We start from the raw sequence: 12,193 nt of genomic DNA, 5'->3' as shown, positions 1-12,193 counted from the left end.
ATGCTTTTCCACGTGGATACCCAGAGGGTGCGATTCTAGAACGATCTCTAGAATAATGATGAATACTGCCAGTCACTGAGTGCCCATCCTATGCCAGTCACTGCCAGTCACTGAGTGCCCATCCTATGCTAGCACTGGGCAGGCACTTTTGCATCCTCTGATCTCACCACACTTTTAAGATGTGGGATTGCCCCCGAATTACGAATGAAGAGGTTGACCTCAGATAGGTTTAGAAACAGGTCAAGGTAATACATCTAGCCACGCAGAGAGATTCCATCCCAGGGCTGTTCCTGCAAAGCCTAAATCCTCTTCCTTCGTGACTGTCCCTGTCGCTTGGACAGGTGGGAATGTGTCAGAGGGTCTTTGTTCCCTTTTCCAAAAGAGAATCCACGGGAGGAAGCTTGTCCCAGGCCTGGCTTGGACCACAGACACCATCAACAACCCCCATGCGTTCATTTGTGCTGGTTTCTGTGTTTGTGTTCACGGGCTTTTGAGTCTTTTTTCAGGCATGTCTGTCTTTCCTGTTTCCCTAAGATTCTCAGCTCCTCAGGGGAGGGACTGAACCATATATTTCTTGTTTCCGGTTCCACAGCTCTGCGCTCCGCACTCTGTATCCAGGGAGCGCTCGGTGGATGTTACTGATGGGCTGACTCAGGCCCCGTCTGCCCACATGAGCCATTTTGAGCAGCTTTGACTGGAATACGAACAGAGCCAGTTGAAGCTGAAGGAGCGGTCTGGTCGATCCTCTCCTCCCTCCCCACCCGCGTTCCCAGTGCAGCCGGGAGAAGCTGGTCCACCTCCTATCAGATCTGTCCTTCGTGAAGGAAGACGAGACTGCAAAGGCCCCAGCTTCTCCCGGAAAGGCAGCCAGAGCTCTCCCTGCCACTGGAACTTGTCAGACGAATCCTGATTCTCCCAAGTGACCGGCTCGAGGCTTGCAATGGCCATTTTCCCACCATTCCCTCCATCTCCGCCTGACTAACAGCCCTGCACACCTGCTCCTTGCCCGGCAGAAAGGAACAAATGCGACCTGGTTCTCTGTGCCCCTTCTCTGTCCTCCTGGGAAGTGACAGGGAGAAAGGTGATTCTTAAAATTTAAAAAAAAGTCTGCGATTACCTAAGAATTTACTCACTTAGTCCATAAACAGATACTTGAACAAAGTAGTGAGTTCATCAAGAAAGTAAATTGGCTACAAAACAGGTCAAGATATGTTCAGCTTTTTAAATCCTGAAACCCTACCTTTTAGGCATCAGTATTAAAAGGAAAGAGAAAATAAAATACACAAACACATTTGCTTGTGAACACATTACTTAATGTGTTCTCTGATTCAAACCGGTCACATTGGTTAGCTCTTGGAAGAGGAACGGGTGTCCGGGGGACAGGAGTGGGAGGGAGACTTTCACAATAAAGTCTTTGGAATATTTTAAACCTTGCTAACAGCACTTACATAGCTTATTTAAGAAGTAAAGAGATACGATTTTTTTCAAAGCAAGAATGGGGACAGCAAAGCAACAGAGACATGAAATCACCCAAGCTCTAGACCACACCAACAAATGATTTCCCTATAACACAGGCCATCACAATGACCCCATCATACTCAGATTTTGGGAAAGGGGGCATGTTAAAATAACTTCTTCTACAGGGATCAACTGTTTAAGAGATGCTGGGTGCCTTTATCATGTTCCGTCAAGCACAGACCAGAATGACTGGATGGTTAATCTTAGGAAGGAAAAGTGGCGAAGAAGCGGTGCATGGGTTGACCCCAACTGTTGCTTGTGACGTCACAGAATTCAGCAAAAACAGAGAGGAAGGAGAAACAACAATCGCTCCGCAACTGGCATCCCCCCAAGTCAACCGTGAGTGGCCCCATCCTAGACCCGGCCGGCTCAGTCCTCCATCGCTTTGGGTCTTGGTATGAAAGGCAGGAAGAAAATTTAAAAACAAGGAAGGAAAGAAAAAGATCAAGGTGAGAGGCGAGAGCAAGCAGTCAAGGGCATCACGTAAAAGGTGTGGACATAGCAGTGGGGATGGAGAGGGCTTTCTCTCACCTCCACCTGTCCGACCCGGCCTGAAGTCAAAGGGAGGTTGTAAAAGCCTGCGGGCCAATTCCTCAGCCTCCTAAGAAGAGCCTCTCCTGCAGCAAAGGTCAGATGCCACGGCTGGTTCCCAGCCATCCTTGGGGGCTCTACGTACTTCCAGCTGTGAGGCAGCTGCTTCCATCCCCACGTGAGGGCGTGTGACCTGTGGAGAGGGAAAAAGAACCCTGTGTGGCGGGGGGAATATCCCCCTCAACGAAAGTCTCCTCTTCCTTTTCTCTAGGAACTGTCAGCTTCAAGGTGACATCACTCATGAGCTGCTTTCCATTTACAGATAAAAAGAGAGAGGAGAGAGAGGGAGAGACACAAGCACAGATGTGAATTACTGGGTACTGCTGAGTGGCTCCCCTGCTGAGCCTGTTGCTATGGCAACACTCCGGTTATGGACCACTTTGGATGGGGGGTGGTGGTGGGGATGCAAAGAATTGCAGGGAAGCATCACGATGACAGCAGTGTGAGTTTGGGCCTAGGCTTTCTGTATTTCTGAAGTATTCTCAGTACAGATGCATTTTTTGTTTTAACCCCTGCATATTCAGCTGTCGTGAATATGTGAGAGTCCAAAACTCTCACACTTTGCAAAATGGAAGGCATTTGCCCCATCTTCTTTTCTCTGCTCATACCTTTCCATCATTCAGAGTGCCTCTCTAGGCCTGTTTTCCCTAAGTAAAGCAGGAGGGTGTTGGATGTCTCCCCTAAACACACTTTATTACACCTGCCTATTCAAGATTGCTACATTGAACCTTGCATCTATAATGTGGATTTACTAGGTCCATCATATTTATACTTTGAGCATCGCCCTTGTTCTGTGCCTTCTTCCCACAGTGACGATTCCAGGGTGGAGAAAACTGTGAGAAGACCAAGCTCTGGTCAATTTTATTGTGGGAGCAGTGGTTGAGGAAGGCAACTTCATTGCCATCACAGATCTTAGATGGGAAGGGGCCTAAGTAAGAGTCTGGTTATCCAGTCTATTAAGTGGTGGTCCAATCTCTTCCTGAATACCTCTAGGGACAGTTACCTCACCGCCTCCAGACAAGGCCTATTCAATTACTTAGCAATTTTCTTCTGAAAAATGCTCAGAGTACTGGTTTTCTCATGGGCAGGACTGTCTTCTCACACCATCAGGCCCTTCTACGACATGGTAAACCCCTCATGAGTGCAAGCCACCCTGAATTTTATTGAATTCTCACATGGATTCCATGAGGAGGGCATTATTATCCCCACTTTACAGATGAGAAAAGTGAGGTTCAGAGAGGTACATGCCCAAAGCCACTTGCCGAGCAAGCAGTAGAGCTGAGATTGGACCCCCCATTGTGTCTGACTTGCTGTCTCCTAGACATGATGATAAGAATGATGATGATGAAGCCAGTTTGGACCAGCCGGAGGGGGATGGAGAGGCTGGATCCTGACTCTGTCTGCAGCCACTGACCTGCTCTCAGAGCCGCAGTCTAAGTGGTATGGGTTGGAGTTCGACGTCACCGAGCCCACGATTGCTGCGGCAATTCCATTCGTTCTCACCACCTCCCTCTTCCTAAATAGAGGGACAGCAGGGGCTGGGCAGGAGGGAGGCCTGGCAGGAGCCAGAGATCATCCACCCAGTCCTGGGTTTACGGTCCTACCTGGGGTGGTGGGGGGACGCTTAGATACATTATTCCCTGAGGTTACCGCCGGGTCACAGCAGGTATCGGCATGTACAACAGTAATAACAATATCCTAACTACCATTTATGGAGTGTTTATATACACCAGGCCCTACCTGAGATGCCTTTATAGTCGTGATTTTACATAACTGGCTCAAAAAGTTAAAGTGATGTGCCCGAGTTCCCAGAGCTAGTAAGTGGCAGGACATCAACCTTGGTCCAGCTGGTTTCAAACCCCTGCTCTTTTCAACACAGTTCACCAAGCCCTCGAGTCATCCATTCAGTCGACAAAGATTTATTGAGTACCTACCAAGGCAGGCACGAGTCCTGGAGGTGCTCAGGATACATCAGTAAATAAAATCAAGATCCTGGACCTCGTGGGAGGTGAGGGGGCGTGCTTTGGAAAAAAGAAATCCCAAAGAACACGAATAAAAACCAGAGCGGGAGAAGAAGGACCGGGGATGCTGGGGCAAGGCAGGGTGGCGCTGGTGACGCAGGTGAGCTCAGCAGAGGTCAGGGTGGGCCCACCGGGCAGGGGGGGATCAGAGCCAGTTCTCAGTGAGGGACTCAGCCAGAGCCCCCGGGGTGGGGGGAGAGTTCCAGACAGAAAGACTGCGTAGGGCAGAGGCCCTACAGGGGGGCTGTTTCTGGCTTGTTGGAGGAAGAGCAAGGAGGCTGGGGGGGTGCTAAAGTGGAGTGAGGGAGTTCAGAGACGCGGTCTGGGGGAGAACAGAGGCGGGTGTGATGATTTCAGTTCCTCCCTGAATGAGCTGGAAGCCTCTGCAGGGTTCTGAGCATGTGTCGCAGCGCCCACCTTCTATTGTCCAAGGGGCGCTCCGGCTGGCATGTTGAGGGTAGAGTGTAGGGGTCCAGGAGACTCCATGGTGAGATGGTGTTGGCTCAGGGTGACAACAGGGGTGGCCAGACCCTGGACGTTTTTCCAGGAAATACATTTTCAGGGGTCTTCTGACCGTTCGAGTGCAGGGTATCGAGGAAAGAGAGAAGTCAAGGATGGCTCCGAGGTCTGGGACCTGAACTGCTAGAAGAGTCCCTCCCCCCAGCCTCCCGCCCAGCTGAGATGTGTCAGGTTCGGGCGCAGGGGGGCTTGGCTGGAGGGGGCGATGAGCTGGGTTTCAGACACGTTGAGTTTGGGACGTCTGTTAGCCTCGCAGAGATGCCAAGAAGGCCTTTGGAGGTATTTTGAATGTGGGAAGTATTTTAGAACATCTATAAATAGGTATGTCTTTTAAGATTTCAGGTATAAGCTTCAGTCATCAGGGGAACAAAAACAGGTAACAAACTTCTTGTTTCCCATAAGACACCATATGGTGAAGCGTCATAGTAGTCGATACAATAGAAATTCCGGACCTGGGTGGGCAGGAAAAGAGGAGGGGAGTAACCCAGAACACGAGAGGAAGCTGGCCTGGGGTGAGTAACTTTTGTTCCAGATGATCACGAGCTGAATGCATTCAAAGAAACCTATGTCTGAGGACTCCAGTGAATTGGAAACAAGTACTTTATCTGAAGGGAGAGTCCAAATCTTGTGTACAGATCTGGAAATGAAAAGCACGATTTACTTCACAGCGGGTTAACAAAAGTTCTTGGGAACTAACACTTAACCAGAAGTTCACCAGAGGGCCCAAACGTGAATTATTGTTCCTTCTTTCCCTGAATTCAGCAGGAAGGAACAGCAGAATTGTTCTTCTATCTGCCTCCACCGCAAAGTTACTATCGTGTTACCAAATTTCTTTGGCCAAGTACTACAAGTCTTAGAAAAAGGACAGGGCTGTCAGGCAATGATGGAAGCTCCCATTTTAGATAAGTCACTGCCTTTCCTCCTGGAACCTGAGCTGCTCTGTGTGCCTTTTGATATTTCTACTTTGTGGTGCATGGAAATGAACCTCATCAATTCAGATCTTAGGAATCACCAGCCATGGCTGTGAAGTTTGGCGTAGAAAATAATCAGGGAGACGTTGAGAAGAAGCCACACCGTCCCAATCTGAGCAAAGTTCAGGGATTTCGTATAAAATGCCCAGGTGAGTCCTTCTTGGCAAGGCAGAGCTGAGATTTTCACAGGACAAGGAAGATTTTCAGTCTTGTTGGAGAAAACTGGGTGCCTTGTCATGGAACCCATGCAGACACCTCGACACTCTCATCTGTTTCTCTGTCTTGGGCTTTGGATTCTGTATGTAAAACCTCTCATCGTTATCACCAACAGAGTTTCTGATTAGTGCTGGAATCTCTGTGCATTGAATTAAACAAAGGCTGTCCGGGCCCTTGTGGGCACTGGCAGTCTTTTTTGGATGAAGAGTGCAAGGAAGCACCTCTATTACATCATTTTGGCCCTTTCACACATCATCCCAGTAGCTCCACTGTGCTTCCGGGTGACAGCCTCCATCATCGGAAGCCAGCTTAGAACAGGGAAGTGGGTTTGCAGGCTCCTACAGAACCACGGGTACTACCTACGGAGGGTGATGGGCATCTGACCACACACAGAGACACACACACACACACACACACCATTCCACTTGAGGAACAAATGTCTACCGGCATCACCCCCATTCCTGCTGTAGTTGGAAACCAATCAAAACCATTCCATTTGATACAATTAGCTATAGACGCGTCATATACTACAATGATAGCTATCCACTTGTATCTGTTTCCTCACCACACTGTGTGTCCCTTAAGGACAAGGATGGGGGCCTTTCAACCTTATATCCACAGCCGGAAGCCCTCAGCCCAGTACACAGTGAGTGCCTGATAAATATTAATTGACCGAATGTGGAAACTGAGGCATGGGTCTTGTCCTCAGGGCCATCTTGAGACCCAAGTCTGGACACAAGCTCAGGATTTCCATTCGCAAACTCGTGCTTTTGCCAGAGGGTTGATGAAAGCTTGAGCTCCAAGCTATGCATATCCACAAAGAATTTCTTCTAAGCTCATTTCTAGGAAGGGACCGAGGAGCCGTGTGCCTTTTTACCCTGGACCCAGGCTTTCATGCCTCTGCCCAATGGATGCGGCCCATCCGCCACGGAGAGGTCAGCAACCTTGTGGTCTGTTCAGAGCATCACAGCCATGGCTGCTCTGCCACCCCCAAGCCCCCAAGCTGCAGGAGAAACGTCAGACAGGAGGGGAGATGCTGCCACACTGCAGACTGCGTTCTGCTTATCCTGCCGAGGGTCATGCTTTGAAAATATCTCTAATTTTGTTTTCATAGCTTGTTAACCTTTTCCTTCCCAAAACAACGCCGGTGTTTGTTTTGGCTCCTTTCGTGCATTGAGGACGGGTCTGAGTTGGATGCACAAAAGCATTTTTCCCTTAATCTCATTACAAGGGCTCCTCACTCTTGAATTCTTCCCAGGGCTCACTTGCTGTGAAGTGATTTCCTCTTGGAATCGTTTTTCTCTTTGTGAAGCTGGGAGAGCCAGTATGTTTGGTTTTGTAGGGAAACAGGGAGAGATAGCAAAGACAAAGGCGAAGAAAGCAAAACCCAGTGATACAGTGACGCCTTGGGGAGTTCTAGTATAAAATGGACCCAACCTAAAATTTCTGCCCCTTCCAGCAGCCGTACCCCAATTCTAATTTGCGTGAGGGTGCCACGCTGAGGTCACTCTTCTCATTGTCGTCTCTCATCTACCTGAGGTTTATAAAATGTGTGACCAGAAGGGCCAGTGCTTTCACAGCAGGCATTTCTCATGTGTTCAGAGTATCTTGTTTCATCCTTTCGGCCCCCGGAATGCTGTACACCTGCCTGCGTGGCCACCGTGACTTGGTTCCCGCAGGCGTGTGACATTCCCAGCCTGTTCCTTCTAAGCATGGTGGACAAATTCACCTTGATTGTCTACTCTTACGTTTTAACGTTCGTCGTCAAGTCCTGAAGGAATTTTAAGTTTAACCGGTGTTTTGTTCATTTTTCCGTCCTCCACCAAAGTATTCCTTTCCCCTTGGAACGGTTTCTTAAATTGCATCTGCAAACACAAAACTGAAACGAGGGGCAGAGGGTTCTGGAAGGATGCATCGTGGAGCTGGGGGAAACTGACAAAGAACCTCACCGACCAGACCAATCGGCCATGGCCTGAACCATTCAAGTGACCGAGGAAAAGGGCCGGGCACGTTTTGCCTATTGTATATTGTACGAACAATTGTGTATTGTATGAATTGTATATTGTATGTAGATTGCATACACACTGTTGCATAGAACGGGAAACATGCCTTTACCTTTTTCAGGACCACGTTTTACTTTACACGTGAAACAGAGAACGGTGCACCCTACCCTACGAGAGGCAGTGTGAGCCAGTGGTTAGGGCAGGTGTTTGCAGCAGCCTTTCTGGGACCGAGCCCCGGCCCTTTCTCTCATTGGCAAGTTACTTCCCCTCAGCTATGAGATGTGTGTGGGGTACCAGATAGCATCCTTTCTTCCCCCGTTAAGCATTAATTTGGACGTGAACTGAGAGACAGGAAATATACGGTACAGTCCCCGCTCTTCGCAAGCACAGAATCCAGTGAAACTTACAAATAGAAAAGGATGTAAGCAAATTCTTGACAGCATCTCCCATGTACTCACACGTTCTCTCCCGCTATTCCTTTATTCTATTTTCATGTAAAAATGCGTGTGGGTGAGGGAAGGATTCTGGTAGGCGTCCAGTCCTGGTCCTTCAGCACTTATCAATCACCCTTCATCTTGGCGGCTCACGGCCCCTGTGCCCGTGTGCTGAAGAGGAATGACTCATCCGAACTCAAACAGCAGTGCTGACAGTTAATTGAATTCCAGGGCTAAAGTTCCTTCCTACCTACGGCAACTCTCCACAGCTCAGAGCTCCAGATTGCTCGAAGCGAGGCTGCAGTGTTTATGAGAGAGAGGGTGCCTTTTTCCAAGTGATTGAAAGGTCATGTTTATGGGTAAGATTCCATTTCTCTTCGACTTCCAGGCTTAGAACTTATGCAAACTTGGTCCAGGAGAAAATGGACCAGACAGTAATTAGCGCCGAAGATTGCTGTTAGCATCTTCCTACAAGGCAGAGGGCAATGGCAGACCAGCTTCTTTGTACTCCCGACCTAAACGCTGTAATTGGCAAGCAGCTGGTCCCTCCTTTAATAACCCTTTATCTTCTCCGCAATGACCAGGGGTGGTCGCTGTTTGCTGGCTGCCTCACTGCTGTTTAGAAGGAGGGAAATTAATGCATGCGCAGAGAATTTCATTGAGGAAAGATTTATTGCTAGAGTCCCTTCACAACATGTGTACATTTCAAGAGGAAAGTGAGGATGCCAAGTGAGGAAGATGATTGTTTCCATTGGGGGCATCAAGTACTGGGCGGCTGGGTTGGTCGGCCTGACGGACGCTGGGCTGTCATGGATTAAAGTGGAAGCAAGCGCTGATCCCTGCAGGGAGCAGACGAGTCATTCACGTGGTTTAGCAGACTGTCGTCGTGATCGCGTGCACACAAGAGCAAACACACTTCTTGGGAGATTCCAAGTTAGGCTGTGGAGTCAGGGAAAGCCATCCCCAGCGCGAGCCCTGGCCCCTCCAGAAGCCCCGTTTACGGTGGTGGTTTCTCACGGTGGGTCACTGACCCTTTCTCTCTGGTTCCCGGTTACATTCAGGGTTTAACTGAGGCAAGATGACGACCCAGGTGAACTCCTCCGGTTCTTCCCCTCTTGAATTGTTCTTTGTTCTCGGCCAGGCCCAGGTCACAGTACACAGCCTGCACGGGCCTGTCTGTGCAGGACCCAGCCGAGGTTGTAAACATCAGGCAGCAGAAAGAGGCTTTAGGCCTGGGGTAGTGAGTGGGCAGCCCAGCCCTGCAAGTCCCACACCCTTGCAGAAACGACTTTGGGGTCCTTCTCAGTTCTTAGTGCAGACAACTCACTTTCTGACCGTGGCCCTAACGATCAGAGAAATGCCTACACTGGCAGAAAGCTTGGTGATCTATACCTTCAATCGCCTCTGGTTACAGAAGAAAAATCTGACTCCCACGTAGTCATAGTAGAAAGTCTGAATCAGATCCCTGTCCTAACTTGCGATAAGTCCCTTCTCAGACCACCACAGGCCAGCAGTGTGTTGGGCATGGAGTGGTAGGGAGCTTCAGACCGGCTGATTTGGTTTGGAAACACTGGTCTTTAAGACACTTCTATCCAACAGAACCCTTCCTTCTCCTTTTCCTATAACTGGTTGCAGAAATTCGTTCAAGAGATGCCAATTTGAGTCCTGGCTAATTAGCTAAAGTTCTTTCAGAGACATTCTTTTTTTTTTTTAATTTTGTGTGTAGCTGATTTACAGTGCTGTGTTAGTTTCTGGCATACAGCAAAGTGATTCAGATGTATATATATATTCAGATATATATATACTCTTTTTCATATTCTTTTCCATTATGTGGAGACGTTCTTAACCCCTTTGGGTCTTGGTTTCTTTCCCTGAAAAATCTAGAATAATAGTGATAATAATAATAATAATACCTTACATGCTGAACTGTCAGGGTTGCCATGAGGATCTAATGAATAATGAACACGAAATTATTTGAAAAGTATAAAGTTCTCAAAGTATCATGTAGTGTTACTGATAATAATAATTTCACTGCATTCCCATCCCTTAAGAACAAACAACCGAACTCTTATTTCTTTGACTTTCACCAAAACAAGGCTCTCTCTGACCTTTACCCTTTGGTCTATTGGCTGCTCCCAAGCATTGACCACCTGCTGCTTAGGGTTGGACGGTGACCCTGATATTCACCTTTGGTGTGACCTAGTCAATTTCTTTTCTTTTTTTTTTTTAATTGTATTTTTATTTATTTATTTATTTTTGGCCGTGTTGGGTCTTCGTTTCTGTGCGAGGGCTTTCTCTAGTTGCGGCGAGCGGGGGCCACTCTTCATCGCGGTGCGCGGGCCTCTCACTATCGCGGCCTCTCTTGTTGCGGAGCACAGGCTCCAGACGCGCAGGCTCAGTAGTTGTGGCTCACGGGCCTAGCTGCTCCGCGGCATGTGGGACCTTCCGGACCAGGGCTCGAACCCGTGCCCCCTGCATTGGCAGGCGGACTCTCAACCACTGCGCCACCAGGGAAGCCCATGACCTAGTCAATTTCTTACCCCCTTTCTGTTTCTGTTGTTCCCCTGTGACACCGATGTAATCGTTCAGAGATGGTGGCGGTCTTGCCTTGCAGAACATCGATGCTGAATTGTTGTTAAAGCATCCCTATCATCACAGAAGTGTTTGATGGGCATGTGCTGTGTGTCTGAGCTTTTGCTCATGGGTTTCCAAGCTCGGCATTCAAGGCCCTCTATGGTCCAGGCCTGTCCTGCTTTCCCACTCATGTTCCTTCTGCTGCTGGGAATGCCTTCCCTTCTCTCCCCCCGTGTTTCCAGCTCTGCCTCTGTTGGCCCTTCTACTGCTGCTCCGTCGTGGCCCCCCCGTGTCCAGTCTTCTGAGGCCTGAGCATCTGCTCCTCCCTCCTTGAGGGTTTCCCTGAGCGTCTCAGCAAAAGGCACCGCTTCACTCTCAGAGTTTCCAGGACTCTTCTGCTGAATTTCTTTCATACCGCCTTTTTCGTTCTGCCCTGTGTCTTAGATCTTCATCGGCATGTCTTCTCTGAAATAAATACTTGCTGAATGAAGGAACAAATGTGTTGTCTTGGAATAACTGATTTATGTTCGTAGCTGCCTCTATAATTAGGCGACAAGGTCTTAACAGGCAGGGACCACATCTTAGCCACAAATATAATTCAATTAACCAACACGTTGGAGGAACCAGGCTGACGTGACCCCGGAGGAGGTGCTTTCAGGGTGGGGACAGAGTACACGAGACACATCTCTGCCCTTAAACTCACAATCTAGTTGGAAAAGTAAGACCAAAAGATGCACAGAGAAAACACCCCAAATGTCCATCAACAGGGGAAGGAATGAAAAAGCGAAATTATTGTATCCATAAAAATTAACCAACTAGTGACAACACTCAGCATTGATGACTCTCAACAAAGTTATGTTGAGCAAAAGAAGCCAGACATCAAAAACGATCCACCGTTTGATTCCATTCATAGGATGCTCTAGAAGAGGAAGAGGAAGCTATGATAATAGAAATCAGATCAGTGGTGGGCTGGGCTGTCTGGGTGGGTGGTGGGTGGTGGTGAAGGAAGAGGATCACAGCGGAACTTTCCAGGGTGGTGGTGACATGTACACGTTGTCATCAAACTGTATACACTTCAATCCTGTGCATCTTATTGTATGTAAATTATACTCCAACTAAGTCAACTTAAAAATGAGTTGAGGGCTTCCCTGGTGGCGCAGTGGTTGAGAGTCCGCCTGCCGATGCAGGGGACACGGGATCGTGCCCCGGTCCGGGAAGATCCCACATGCCGTGGAGCGGCTGGGCCCGTGAGCCATGGCCGCTGAGCCTGTGCGTCCGGAGCCTGTGCTCCGCAACGGGAGAGGCGGCAGCAGTGAGAGGCCTGTGTACCGCAAAAAAAAAAAAAA

General features: G+C 48.8%; 1 protein-coding gene across 1 annotated transcript in view; it reads right to left on the bottom strand.

Annotated features, from left to right (window-relative positions):
• Positions 1-1,615: 1,615 nt before the first annotated feature.
• LOC307175048 (uncharacterized protein) overlaps positions 1,616-12,193 on the bottom strand; it is a 310,959-nt gene continuing 300,381 nt past the window's right edge. The window contains exon 4 of the mRNA XM_079899857.1: positions 1,616-2,242. Coding sequence (XP_079755983.1) covers positions 2,120-2,242 — 123 coding nt within the window. The 3' untranslated portion in view covers positions 1,616-2,119. The remainder of the gene's footprint in view (positions 2,243-12,193) is intronic.

This window comes from Stenella coeruleoalba (genome assembly GCF_951394435.1).
Source record: "Stenella coeruleoalba genome assembly, chromosome: 16".
Taxonomy (NCBI): domain Eukaryota; kingdom Metazoa; phylum Chordata; class Mammalia; order Artiodactyla; family Delphinidae; genus Stenella; species Stenella coeruleoalba.
This window is presented reverse-complemented; position numbering and strand designations above follow the sequence as displayed.